The sequence below is a fragment of the Carassius auratus genome, chromosome 32 (assembly GCF_003368295.1).
Source record: "Carassius auratus strain Wakin chromosome 32, ASM336829v1, whole genome shotgun sequence".
NCBI lineage: Eukaryota > Metazoa > Chordata > Actinopteri > Cypriniformes > Cyprinidae > Carassius > Carassius auratus.
The window spans coordinates 25,814,367-25,828,831 of NC_039274.1; the positions used below are offsets into that span (position 1 = coordinate 25,814,367).

The 14,465-nt window shown below is 33.4% G+C and overlaps 2 protein-coding genes across 4 annotated transcripts; both read left to right on the forward strand.

Moving 5' to 3' along the window:
- The first annotated feature begins 449 nt into the window (after positions 1-449).
- LOC113052528 (uncharacterized) lies at positions 450-1,804 on the forward strand. Of its 3 annotated transcripts, none has more exons than XM_026216937.1 (5): positions 450-794; positions 879-989; positions 1,142-1,291; positions 1,438-1,472; positions 1,603-1,804. In XM_026216937.1, exons 1-5 carry the CDS (start codon positions 458-460, stop codon positions 1,705-1,707), a joined length of 738 nt encoding a protein of 245 aa, XP_026072722.1. In that variant the 5' UTR covers positions 450-457; the 3' UTR covers positions 1,708-1,804. The 3 variants fall into 3 exon arrangements, with proteins under 3 accessions (XP_026072722.1, XP_026072724.1, XP_026072723.1); XM_026216939.1 differs by having other exon boundaries at positions 1,263-1,291; XM_026216938.1 differs by having other exon boundaries at positions 960-989.
- A 6,598-nt stretch (positions 1,805-8,402) lies between these two features.
- On the forward strand, positions 8,403-10,555 carry LOC113052422 (uncharacterized). Its single transcript, XM_026216865.1, has 5 exons — positions 8,403-8,406; positions 8,592-8,948; positions 9,089-9,136; positions 9,248-9,472; positions 10,385-10,555. Exons 1-5 carry the CDS (start codon positions 8,403-8,405, stop codon positions 10,468-10,470), a joined length of 720 nt encoding a protein of 239 aa, XP_026072650.1. The 3' UTR covers positions 10,471-10,555.
- The last annotated feature ends 3,910 nt before the right edge of the window (positions 10,556-14,465 follow it).

The window sequence follows — 14,465 nt, forward strand, 5'->3', positions numbered from 1 at the left end:
ACATCACATTTAATAAGTATCTCAATTTCACTTGTCCATTTATAAACACTGTACATGAGTACAAACACACAAATCGTGCAGGTCCTGTATATCACTTATGGGTCTGACGATGACTGGCCTTTTCAATGAAAGATCTACCATAGTTTGACTGTGCCAAAAGCCCCTCCTCCTTATATAAAAAACATCTATATCGCCCACTTAATTTCCTCTTAAGCTCTGTTTCGACTCAGAAGTGCAGTAATGTTACATATTTTAGCTGCAGCTTTATTGCTCTTTGAGACAGGTATGAATTATTTTACACTGTGAACTACAATATTATTATAAAAAAATACTTTATAAATTAAAAATAAAGTGTTACTGAAATGGGGAGAGCCTTATTTAGATGTAATTATATTTTGTATTGGTGTCCTATTGTTTTGATTTTCTTGTTTAATGATTTTCAGGTCTTCTCAGAGTTATGTTTTCAACAGCAAGTATACAGACTCATTCAGGACAGAGAGTCACTATGTGGTGTTCACACAATATCCATGTTTCTGGATATCTGTACTGGTTCAAACAATCAGATGGTGCTGTACCCGTTACTATTGTGCGCATGTTATACACCGAAAGTCTTCGGAAGGTTGAGCCAACATATTTCAATAATTTCACAAAAGATCACTTGGTCATGGATCTGTTCAACAAAGTCACCACCCTAACAATCACGCAAGTGAAAATGTCTGATTCTGGATTCTACTTTTGTGGAGCTACAGGTTATGATATGAAATTCGGCAATGGAACCAGACTTGAAGTAAAAGGTAATGTTTTTGAAAATCTCTCTCACTATACACTAGTTTTTATTTACTGTTTATAATCTTTATTTCTCACTTTGTCATTAATAGCAAATGTTGAAGAACACCACAATTTAAATACAATTGTAAATCCCACAATGATAAATGACTTGCCAGCTGTTTTCATAACAGAGAAAAATTACACAGGAACCTCAAAAAAGGGTATGTTATTTTACTTTCAGTAATAAAGTTAAAACTGCAGGTTTTTAATATATGAATGTTCTTGTTTAATCTCTAATCAAATTATGGATAAAATGTGATCTTTGTAGCATCACTTAAAATGCATCATTACATTTATATCCACTCCTTTACAGATCATGAGCAATCAGCCGTGTCTGAGGAGTGTTCTAGAGACATCTATTTCAAACTGACCCTTCTATTTGGTGGAATCATTTCTTTTACATGCATCGTTTCCCTTATTTTGGGGATTATCAGGGAACACAGAAGACAGAAGCATAAAAAAGGTGAACACTTTTCACATGGTTAAAAAGATCAAGTTAAATCACAAATGTGGAATGAACATTATCAAAAAAGTGGCTTTGAACATAATTTTTAAAATTTTGCATTATCTTTGGGGCAACTGCTTTTCTTTTTCTCTGTTTTGTGTCAGTCGCTGAATGTCAAGCACAACAGCAGGATGACAAGGTAAATTACACAGACTTATCTTTTCTTAAATATGGAAACGGCATCAAAGCCTCCAGAATAAAAATAAAATGTCGTTATATGAACACCTGGTTTCGAATCTTGACATATACATGTTTGTAATTCTTTGCAGGAAAATGATTCAGTATATACTGCTGTGTATTTCTCAAACCAAAGACCCAAAAGAGCAGGACGACATACAGAGGACCCAATTGCTGTGTACAATGATACTACTTGAAAAATAAAACAAACTCAGACATATTATTAATTTTTTAAACATTAATTATTTTTAACAGCAAAATAGTAAACCTGTTTAAAGAAATGTAATTATTGAGGCGATCAGAGATCTGTCTTTTCTTTGCATTGTTGTACATAATGGTGAAGTTTATTAAAATTGGATTGCAGTTTACTTCGACTCCTGATATTAATTTAATCTGACTCTAGATTACAAAAACCTTGAATTTATATTGCAAAAAATTTTTTATTGAATCTTGTAACAATAAAAACTCCACAATCATCGGGAAGGAAGTGGGAACAGGTGGACAATCAAAATGAAAGCTTTAATAATCAAAATAAACATAAAACAGTGCGACAGCCCCTCACGGTCGACTGCCACACACAAATAAAATCTCCACCAAACAAGCAAACAAACAGTTCTGTACCTATTGCCATTGTATACATGATGATAACCTACAAAGCTTAAGGAAATACATGCTAATTATTGAAATGATTTTCAACAAGATCATATTCTGATGACTCTGGATATCAAAAACACCTCCCTGATCATTTTGAATGTGGATGTTTCTGATTCTGGTCTGTACTTCTGTGGTTGGGACAACTGGGTGATGACATTTGGTAATGGAACAAATCTGGACATCAAAGGTAGTCTGTCCTTATCAGTACTACTATTTTAGATGAATTTTTTGCTTCATGTCTAGCAGCAAAATATTAAAAAATACATAATACAAATACATGTGGATAAGTTTTAATATGCTAAATGACTCTTGACTTTTATTGTGCAGAGAGGAGTGTTACACCACTGCAAAATGAAACAGAAATAACAAATAAAGGTGTTTATTATCTGACTTTCTTTAACATTCATTTGCATTAATGCATTTTTCTAATCTGTGGTTGGTTAAAGACAAGTAAAATGTGATTTAATTTGAACAGATCTCAAGAGGAGCCTGATTTCTACAAGAGCCTGTTCTGAAAACATCTTTTATAAATTGACCTTTATCATTCCGCTCATCACGCTCATTATTAAGATACAGGAGAGAAACACGCAGGAAAAAGGTAACATTCTATTTAATTCAAAAGATTTACTTTGGCAAATGACTTTAATAATTGTAATAAATAAATAAAAAGAAAAGCTTTTTGCCTCTCTTTCTGGTGCCGCAGATGCTGAGCGTCATGTAACACAACATCATGAGGTAAACTTTTCATTAAAATAAAAATGTACAAACCCCAAATATGGAAAACTTTCATTTAAATCAATTACCAAATAAAAAAAAAAACTTTTTTAGATGTCATCTAAGGTCTGCAACATGTAAAGGAAGAGTATGTAAAATGGCAAAAATACTGAAATTAAAGACTAGGCTGACTGGTGTGCAAATAGATTTGAATACACTAATCTCTGCTGTTTAAAGTTATAATGAGAACAGATTTTATAAACTATAAAAAATAACTTTTCTATTAATTATTCTATTTCTATTCTATTTTTCAATATTACGATAATATACATAACATTCTTAAGTGAAATATAATGTGTTTTGAGATTGTTTTGCATATGGTCTATGGGCTTGCTTCTCTTTTCTGTTTAGCTCACCATGTCTTTAAAAAGGGCTGCTTGGTTGAAATTGTTTTGTGAAAATACAACTGTAGAGCAAAATATAGCTCTGTCTTAGGAAAATAAAATATGGTTATTTATTAAAAGTAAAAATAAAGCTTGGGTATAAAGTATGTTGCATGCTGTATGTGTGGGGTACAAACCAGCAAGAGCATCAGCCAGAAAAAAAAAAATATTCCACATGCCCAGACTATTTCTCAGCTGTCCCCAACATCAGAATTAGCAATGAATTGTAAATTCTAACATCAGAGAATGTATTTGGATGCTGATAAGTCGATATGCATTTGTATACAGCCCTTGTTTTTTTTAATGGTTTTCTTCTGTATATACTTAAATTAAATTTAGGGTGCTTCCACACTAGCACTTATGGTGTGCACCCAGGTCGATTGACATCAGAGTTCAGTATGTTTGAATGATGTCAATGCTGTCTTCCGAACTCGGGTGCACCAAGGGGTGGTCTGGGGTATGGCTCAAATTAATTACAGTACAGTTTGCTGCTCATATTAACACAACATACCAAATCACAGAAGTTAACTGCTAATAATGACGTATTATTTGACAAATCTAACTCTGGTTCGGACCAGACTATCAAAACAAGCCTGAAAGCAGCCTAAATGTCATTACAGTCATTTTTCAATCTGTGGCAGGAGCCTCATTCATCAGTGTACAGTTCTCAAAACACCAGAAAAAAAACAATCCAGCAGCCAGAAATACAGAGGAAACATATGTTGTGTATTCTGCTACTAGATAGTCCAACAATGGCACGAGGTCAAATATTGTAGCCTACTGTAATGTTTAAAAGCCATATGTTCATAAAGACTCTAATATTGAATCACGGTGCAATAGAATTTGTGACGATCAAATGTATTTGAAAGTTTTAAGAAGTTTAATTTAGATCTGTGTATATTTCCTGTCATGAAGACAAAAGCAGGCCCTTTCCCAAGAGAAGGGGGTTGTGAATGATATCATTTCCTATACAGGCCCTGACAGGAAGAAGCTGTTCAGTGTAGAATGAGACGTGCTGAAGGAAACTTCAGCGGTCCAGATTACAAAGCTGAAAATATACACAATGAAACATAGTTGTGCAAATTATTACAATTTTTTTAAACGGTACACACATTTGACAATAATTTAGTACTGAGCAGAAGCCTGATCATTATGAATATTGATATTACTCAAGAGAATTTAAAGAAAATGTTAATAAAACAATGTTTAAAATTGATAAAATGTGTGTGAACTATGTTTCAAAAATCATCTAAGGGCTTACTTAAATGTGTGTGTGCCAGTGTGTGACCTGTTAGTTTGACTGTTTTACACCCACAGTCTGCCCCCAGCTCATCACTCACAGTCCTCACTGCAGCTCAACCACACAAACACCACACTACATGCATTTCACACTACTTTCCATAACCACAGACAAAATACCCCTTGTTTTTAAGTGAGGTGACAAGTCACAGATGACAATAACTTGAATAACAATATTAATAATAATAAAACAAAATACATGTTAAATATGTATCCTTAAACAATCAACAATTATGCCTACACTTGCACACCTGAAGGTAACCAGTAGGTGCACAGGGAGAAAAATTAATTAATTAATAAACTCCTGCACACTATCCTCACTTGCAAATATATATAAAATAAATTTAATCACATACAGTGAAAAAAAAAAAAAAATGTCAGCAATTACAATACCCAAAGTCCCATATTGTTCATGCTTAATGTGTGAGTGTGTGAAAAAATACAATAACATTTTCAAGAGTAGCATTTTCCAGGCCAGGCTCATTAATAAATTCACAACTGTGCCCGACTAAAATTTGACATCTTTGCCTTTAACCGTAATTTTTCATTATTGACACAACTGTTCCTAATTAAAGTTATTCAGTTGCTTTGACACAATCTGTTTTGTTTAAAGTGCTATATAAATAAAGGTGACTTGACTTAATAGTCATATGGTGATCTAATATAGTAATATGTCTTTTCTCTAGTATGGTGTTTCGAAGTCTCTCTGTCAATGCAATTTTATCACAATGCACTGTTAAAGTGTGCAACTGCATGAATACCACATTAGTTCCTTTCACACATTGACTAATGTTTTCAGAAACAGACTTAATGTCACTAAATACATATAAGACGATGAATTGATGATGAAGAGATGATGCACAGCGCTTAGATTGCGGTTAACCTTTTGTTTCCGAAAGTAACATAATAAACTAGCAGCCTTAAGCTTGCTTGGGGTCTCTGTGGGTAAAAGTTTCCATACGCTGTCCTATTGCAGTTAAACACAAGTGTCAAATTGAAGTGCAAACTATATATCTGGCTATATTTAGAGGTTCTCCTCCAGCTTTACCAAGCAACCGTTTAGAAATAGTGGATATTCAAGAACCTTTTTTAATATAATGAATCACCATGCATAACGTGTTTTTCTTTTCTTTGTTTTTTTTTGTTTTGTTTTTTGCATGTGGCAGAATGTGCCTCATGCAAATAGGATATGTATTTTCACACATTAACAGCAGGCGTGAGTTTAAAAATCACTACTTATTTCATATTTCTCAAAGCAAAATTCTTGCTAAAGCTCATTTGTAATTTAAAATGTTAATATTCATTCAATCCCATAATGCACCATGTTAACAAATGTACAGCGGATGTAAACTTAGTTGCTCGATAATATCCATGATACACTGTGATTGAATTCCTTTCTCAAAAGAAGATGGTGCATGCAGATGGGTCAACCATTCAATCATTATTCAAATGGCTTGTCCAATGTGGGCACAGCATAATATCATACAGGTATAAATTTATTTATTGATTTTTAAATAGCTTAATTAATGTTTATGCTATAGTTTTCATGACAAAATTCAATATAAATATTTTCATTACTATGATTCAAACGATTATTAAACAGCAAGCACAAACTTCTGCATGCAAAACAGAAGCATTATAGCATTTCTGATTTAAAGACTTCATGTCGTCACTTCCTAATCCATGCCCACTAACCATCCAGCCAAGTGTTTTTGTAGACAAAAGAAGGGTGCTGGATATGATTTTGCAAACCACTAGAGGGCTGTAGTGAGGGACAGTAATTACTCAAATTTGCTGATTATGTATTTTAACTCTAAACTGCGTATGAGAAGGATTTTATAAAGTGTAAAAAAAAAATAAACATGTACTTCATACTTAGTTGACTTATTTGAAGTGCATTAAAAAGCCTATGTAGAGACTTTCGATATATCCAGTGCAAATCACTATGTATAACATCAAATATATAGTCCAGCAGATGTGAAACCTATTTTAGAAAATACACCATAGGTTTATCTAAAACAAATATGTAAAAATGTAATTTAGATTTAAAAAAAAAAAAAAGATTACAATAATGAGCTGAAAATACAACAGATGGCCAAGCACGTATTGTAGATGTCCACTCTATGTCTACATAAATATTACCCCCCCCCCCCCCCCCAAAAAAAAAAAACGAAAAAAAAAAAAACTCCTTGTGCCCTTCAAAATGTAAAACAGCAGTCTACTACTGAACACATTTAATAAGTACCATCATTATCATAATTAGTACCTATTATAAGAAATATTTTTAAAATTTAAAATGAGGTGTTAGTGAAATGTGGAGACACAGTGGAGAAATTTAATGATATTGTTTTTGGTGTCCTATTGTTTTAGTTTTTGTTTAATGGGTTTCAGGTCTTCTCAGAGTTATGTTTTTATCAGCAAGTACACAGACCTATCCCAGGACAGACAGTCATTATGTGGTGTCCACACAATATCAATGTTTCTGGATATCTGGGTGGTGTTGGTGCAGTGGATAAGACACATGCCTTTGGTGTGAGAAACCTGGGTTTAAATCCACTGTGAGACACCAATGTGTCCCTGAGCAAGACACTTAACCCCTAGTTGCTCCAGAGGTGTGCAACCTCTGACATATATAGCAATTGTAAGTCACTTTGGATAGAAGCATCAGCTAAATTAATAAATGTAAATGTAAATCTGTACTGGTTCAAACAATCAGACAGTGCTTTACCCATTACTATTGTGCACATGTTATACACCGAAAGTCTCCAGAAGACTGAGCCAAATTATTTCAAAAATTTTACAAAAGATCACCTGGTCATGGAGCAGTTCAGCAAAAAAAAAAAAAAAAAACTTCAACTTTTGTGGAGCTACAGATTATGATATGAAATTGATCTCTAAACAAATAATGGAGAAAAATAAATATATAAAATGTGATAGCATAAAAGGTTTCATAAAATTTATATCCACTCCTTTACAGATGATGAGAAATCACCCGTGTCTGAGGAGTGTTCTAGAGACATCTATTTCAAACTGACCCTTCTATTTGGTGGAATCATTTCTTTTACATGCATCATTTCCCTTATTTTGGGGATTATCAGGGAACACTATTAAAGAAATTATTAAAGACCACAAAAATCACAAGATCAAAGATCACAAAGTCCTTGAATTTATATTCCAAATAAACATCTTTGTTTTATATTGAATCTCAATTCGGATGCAGCTTAACACTGGCCTTTATAAAATTATTTCATGGTCCCAAATATAACAGTTTTGATCAGTCACAGACTGAAGTGTTAAATAATAGCATTTAAAGTTTTCTTTGATCATAACCAATAGTAGATCTGCTTAGTGCTTGGGCCTTCAGAAAATTAAAATCAGGGTAAAATCAAGTTTAATAATTTGTGGGCCAGGTAAAATGTCTATCAAAAATAGAATTCAGAAGTCAACAATAAAAGACATGTTCAAAGATACAATAAAGTCAAACATGCATTTAAGTTTTTTGTAAACCTGCTTTGGATCAATTTATTTTATAAAGTACTATGGAGAAATGATGGGGTGCTAAAGCAGTAAAAAATCATCACATCCTTATTAATATCTGATCAACAATTATACTTCTTATTTTGAACTGGAAATAGTAGCCATGGACTCGTCTGCTTATTGACAGGTTTGTCATACTCTGATGTAAGTGTAAGCCACACCCCCTCACAATTTCCTCTTTGTTTCTAGTCTGATTCAGTGCAGCAATGGTTGGTTTAATAATTTCAGTGCTGATGATCTGTGGCATGGGTAAGCATTATTTCACTATAATTACTCCAATTATACAAGATTAATGAATAATTAATTAAAAAATCTAGTAAATATTAGGTGTGCGACAGTTCTATATGCTTTACTATTTGGGGGAGCATTTTATTGTATGTTATCAGAGTCAAAATCTAAATATTAAAACATTTTTATTCCTCTGTTGGTTTTAGGCTCTTTTACAGCTGTTAAATCATCTCAGATAGTCAATTTGTCAGCTCAACCAGGAGAGAACGTCACTATTTGGTGTCAGCACACCTCAGGAACGGGAAAGAACATGCACTGGTTCAAGCAAACAAACAGTTCTGTACCTATTGCCATTGTATACATGTTTATAACCTACCAGCTTAAGGAAATACACAAAGTTTATTTCAATGATTTTCAACAAGATCATATTCTGATGACTCTTAACATCAAAAACACCTCCCTGATCATTTTGAATGTGGATTTCTCTGATTCTGGTCTGTACTTCTGTGGTTGGGAGAACTGGGTGATGACATTTGGTGATGGAACAAATCTAGACATCAAAGGTAATCTGCTCTTATCAGTAACACTCTTTTAGAGGAATTTTTAGAATTTCTAGCAACAAAATATATATAAAAAAATATGATACAAAATACATGTGGATAAGTTTTAATATGCTAAATGACTCTTGACTTTTATTGTGCAGAGAGGAGTGTTACACCACTGCAAAATGAAACAGAAATAACAAATAAAGGTGTTTATTATCTGACTCTCTTTAACACTCATAACATTCAAATAAAATAATGCTTCTGAGGAACTACACAAAAGTTATTTAAATTATTTTCTGAATGTTGGTTTGTTAAAGTGAAATGCGATCTAAATTTAACAGATCTCAAGAGGAGCCCGATTTCTACAAGAGACTGTTCTGAAAACATCTTTTATAACCTGACCTTTATTTTTGGTGGTATTATTGTTATACTCATCATCATTCCGCTCACAACGCTCATTATTAAGATACAAAACAGAAACATGCAGAAAAAAGGTAACAGGGCATCTATTCATTCAGAAGATTTACTTACATCGCTGTATGGATATCATTTGTATAAATAACTTTGCAGTGATATAATTGGAAATAAAAAAAGCTAAACCTATTTTATGTGTGTGTGTCTGTTTCTGTTGCCGCAGGTGCTGATCACCATGAAATACAACTTTATGAGGTAACATATCATTAAAATAAAAATAGCCATTCTCTCAATGTGTAAAAAGTAAATTCGAATCCATAAACAAAAAGTGTTATTTTTTACTTTTACTTAGTAGTCCTCTAAAATCTGCAACATGTATAGTATGTATTGGGAAAAATAAAAAAATATTGTAAAATTGAAATTAAAGACAAGGCTGACCAGTGTACAAAAATATTTTAATATGCAAATCTCTGCTATTCAAACGAGTTTAGATGAGAATAGTTATAAACCATAAATATTTTTTTTCTAATATCAGTTTTTAAATATTACTTTTACATCTAAAACCTTCTTCAAGTATAGTATGTTAAATATAGTAAGATTGTTTTGCATACAGCCTGAGGGGGCTTTATCTGTTTAGCTCTAACCATGTCTTTAAAAAAGACAACAGGGTTGAAATAATTTTTTGAGAATACAACTCTTGAGCAGAACAAAGCTCTGTTGTAGGGAAATTTAATATGGTTAATTAATAGAAGTAAAAACAAGGCACACCAATAATAATAATAATAATAATAATAATATATTATATATAATGAAGTTTCCTTGGGTATACAGTATCTTGCACGTAGGGTACAGCAAGAAAAATTTAATTAAATTGAATAAAATTAAAATAAATAAATCCAAATGTCCTGACTATTTCCCAGCTGTCCCAACACATTAGCAATGAATTTAATATTTTAACACCAGAGAATGTATCTGAATGCTAAGACCAATATATACACAAAATTATTGTTTCTTCATTGTTTCGCTAATCTGGTTTTCTTCTGCTCTACAGTTCTCAAAACACGAATCCAAGAGAACAGCCAGAAATACAGAGGAAACATATGTTGTGTATTCTGCTACTAGATAGTCCAACAATGGCACAAGGTCAAATATTGTAGCCTACTGTAATGTTTAAAAGCCATATGTTCATAAAGACTCTAATATTGAAACACTATTACTAATGCAATACATTTAAAGTGTATGTGAGCTCTGCAATGTTTAGTATTTTCGATGCAATAGAATTTGAGAAGATCAAATGTATTTGAAAGTTCTAAGAAGTTTAATTTAGATCTGTGTATATTTCCTGTCATTAAGATAAAAGCAGGCCCTTTCTCAAGAGGAGGGGGTTGTGAATGATATCATTTCCCTGAAAGGAAGAAGCTGTTCAGTGTAGAATGAGACGTGCTGAAGGGAACTTCAGCAGTCCAGATTACAAAGCTGCAAATATACACACTGAAACACAGATGTACAAATTATTAAAATTATTATTAACAGTACACACATTTGACAACAATTTAGTACTGAGCAGCAGCAGTTTAGCCTGATCATTATGAAAATTGATATAACTTAAGACAATTTAAAGACAATGTTTATAAAACAATGTTTAATTCTGATTAAATGTGTGTAAACTATGTTAAAGGCTTTCTTAAATGTGTGTGTGCCAGTGTGTGCACCTGTTAGTTTGACTGTTTTCCACCAACCAGTCTGCCCCCAGCTCATCACTCACAGTCCTCACTGCAGCTCAACCACACAAACACCACACTACATGCCTTTCACACTACTTTCCATAAAAATAAAATAACCCTTGTTTTTAAGTGAGGTGACAAGTCACAGATGAAAATGTTTAATGCGTTTTATATATATATGTGTGTGTGTGTGTGTGTGTGTGTGTGTGTGTGTGTGTTGCTGTTGTAGGGCTTTTAAATACTACAATGATGCATTGCATGCAATGTTAAAGACAGATTATGATTGCAAACTAAACATGAATTTGGTGTAGTGTCAAAAGGTCAAATTAAAACAGATGTCCTTCAGATTGTTTATATTATTATTATTGTGTATTAATAACCTGCCATGCTGGTTATTTGTTCTGTGCAGCAGCTGTATTATCATAAATGAGTCTTTTTATTCAAAACAACAACTACTAAAAAATGTAGCATTTCCAGGCCAGACTCGTTAATAAAATCAAAATCTATACTCATGTTTAATGCGATCTGTCACTTTTCTGCAGTTCAAAACATTTTACAGGCTCCTGGCAGGATAAACACTGTAAAAATACTGAAAATTAAAAAAAAAAAAAATTGAAATTAATTTAACCCTACAACACAACACGATAAAATATATAATTCAAAACATGGGTAAAACAGCTACGAAAAAAACGATACTGAAAATTCTATAATATGAATACAGTGCATTGGGCAACATTTTTACACACTTTTCTTAGCCTGAGGAAGAGAAAAAATATGTATCTTAAAAAGAACTGTCTACCACTGTACTCAAATGCAACTTGACACCTTTGGTTCTAATTGCCATTATTTATAATGGCATATAATCAGCCTTAAGCGCGCTTAGGTCTCTGTTGGAAAAGCTAATTCTGGTAACACTTTAGAATAGGGAACACTTATCCACTATTTACAATGACTTTTCCCTCAATAAAATTACTATTTGCTGCTTATTAATAGTAAGGGAAGGTAAGGCATTAATATGTGCTTAATTAGTTCTAATAAATGGCTAATATTCTACTAATATGCTTACTAATAAGCAACTAGTTAAAAGACCCTAAAATAAAGTGTTACCGTGTTTCCATACATAATCTTATTGCAGTGAAACCCAAGCATCAAAGTGAAGTGCACACAGCTGTGATATGGAAACCCTCCATAAACAGTGATTATTCAAGTGATTTTTTTATATTTTTTATTTATTTATTCATTCATTTATTTATTGCAGTGGTTCAAAATGTGCTACATGCAAATAGGATATGGTACTTTAACATGCCAACACATCATTTAATTAGATGTTCTTTACCTGAAGGTGCAAGTTAAAAGAAGTTTAACTATTTGTGGGCCAGTTAAAATGTATCATGTCGATAATAGAATTCCGAAATATTTAATATTTCTTAAAGCAACATTCTTGTTAAAGCCCATTTGTAATATCAAATGTTAATAACTATTTGCTTTCAACTAATGCTTCTTTTAAAACCAAAATCACATGACCTACAGCAGGGATGTCCAATCCTGCTTCTCGAGGGCAAGTACAGTATCCTACAGACATTAGATCTGACCAGCTTTAAACTTGCCTGAAAGTTTGTAGTTGCTGGATCCAAAAGCAGAAAGTTGTTGCCTTCGGAGAATGCATTCCAAGGTATGAAGGCATCAATGCATGCCCAAATCCAATGTTAGCTTCACTCCCTGTATCCTGAGATGCCTTCATTTGATTTTTGAAGGCAGCACAGATGTATCCTTTGCTGCCTTTGATATCGCACAATTCTGTGAGTTCCATTCTGTGACCGTCGAGCTAAAAAAAAAAATAATAAACATGGCTCTGGTTGGTGACACAGTTGTGGTTTGTGGTCATTTGAATTTAACAAGTCAGCAACAAGTCTACAGCCTAAGCTTTCGAACACAGCCTGTGAGTCTGAAGACCTTGGCTGTGCCTGAAATTGCTCTTATACCCTTAAATTGGCCACTTATTGAGGGAAAGGCATTTGTAGTGGTGTCCGAAACCAGAGTGGACATTGTCGAGTGCACTCATGCAATCCCATAATGCACAGCAACTATTGTAGTAGTGTACAACTGATGTAGCAAGATGATGTGACACTAAAGACTGAGGTAATGATTGTTGGAAATTCAGCTTTGCATCACAGGAGTACATTTTATATATGAAGTTATTTTTAAATGTAATCATATTCTACAATATTATTGTTTGTTTATTAAATAAATGCATCCTTGGGGAGCATTTAGAAAATTCAGCTTTTAAAATATTTAGTAGTAGCTTATCACTGGTGACTTTCAGTTTATGTGCATATGGCAGAAATTTTCAGAAAAATTAATATAAGATGTAGTCAACCAGACAATGAACACTATTAACAGCAATTATGTTATTCCAGGTTAGCATTATCTGAGGTCCTCTGAGGGGTTGGCATCATCTCTTCTCGGGTGTTCTGGAAAGATTTAAAAGAATGTGCAAATTATAAATTATACATTCTATCATCTGTTATGTGTAGAATTTACATGCAATATCCGCTATCATGTGCCGAAATAGTCTCCTCTGAAGCGAGCATCACTATGCCCTTCTCCGTTCGAACGGCAGAGCCCCTGGAGTATGTGTTTTTAGAAGGGCGCAGGGCATTACTGTCCAGTATAAACGTTTGGAACTCCATTGGCGAAGGAAAGGCATGTGTTGGTGCTTTTGTAAACTAGTTCACAAAAAAAAAAGTATGCATCTGAACTGGAGTGTAAAAGAGACTTTAATGGGAAGCAAATCAGTTTTATATTACATGATACATCCTTATTGTGTTATTCCTATGTATGTCTGTCTGCACTATGTTTGTACTTTCTTCTACACCGGAAGATCCTGTCATCAAGTCAAATTCCTTGTGTGTGTAAACATACTTGGTAATAAAGCTCTACTGATTCTGACTATACACCTCCCCTTTAGGAAAAGGCTGGACAGCCACAAAGAAGGGTTTTAATTTTTTAACATGATATGTGTCAATGCCATCAGGATTATTTTTTACCTTGTAATTAACCATGTTAACCTGTGAAATCAACTTCAGCATGACCTTGCCATAAACTTCTGTATACACCAATGTCATGGCTATCGGGCAATTTCATCGTGATGTTGCTTGCATTCCTTGCCTCCAAACTCTCTCTTCATTTCCCCATCACTGGTCTAATAAATGAGGGAAACAGTGAGCTATAACTCAAACATCCTAGGTGTTTCTTAATGTCAAGGAAGGATCCTCGGAAGCCAGTATTTTGAGGATGCTACGTCATCGACATCCGTTGAAGGACTGTTCCAATGTCGAGGATCCTCGGAATTTCAACCAAGGACTGAGTCCTTCGTTCGAAGAATATCCCATAAACA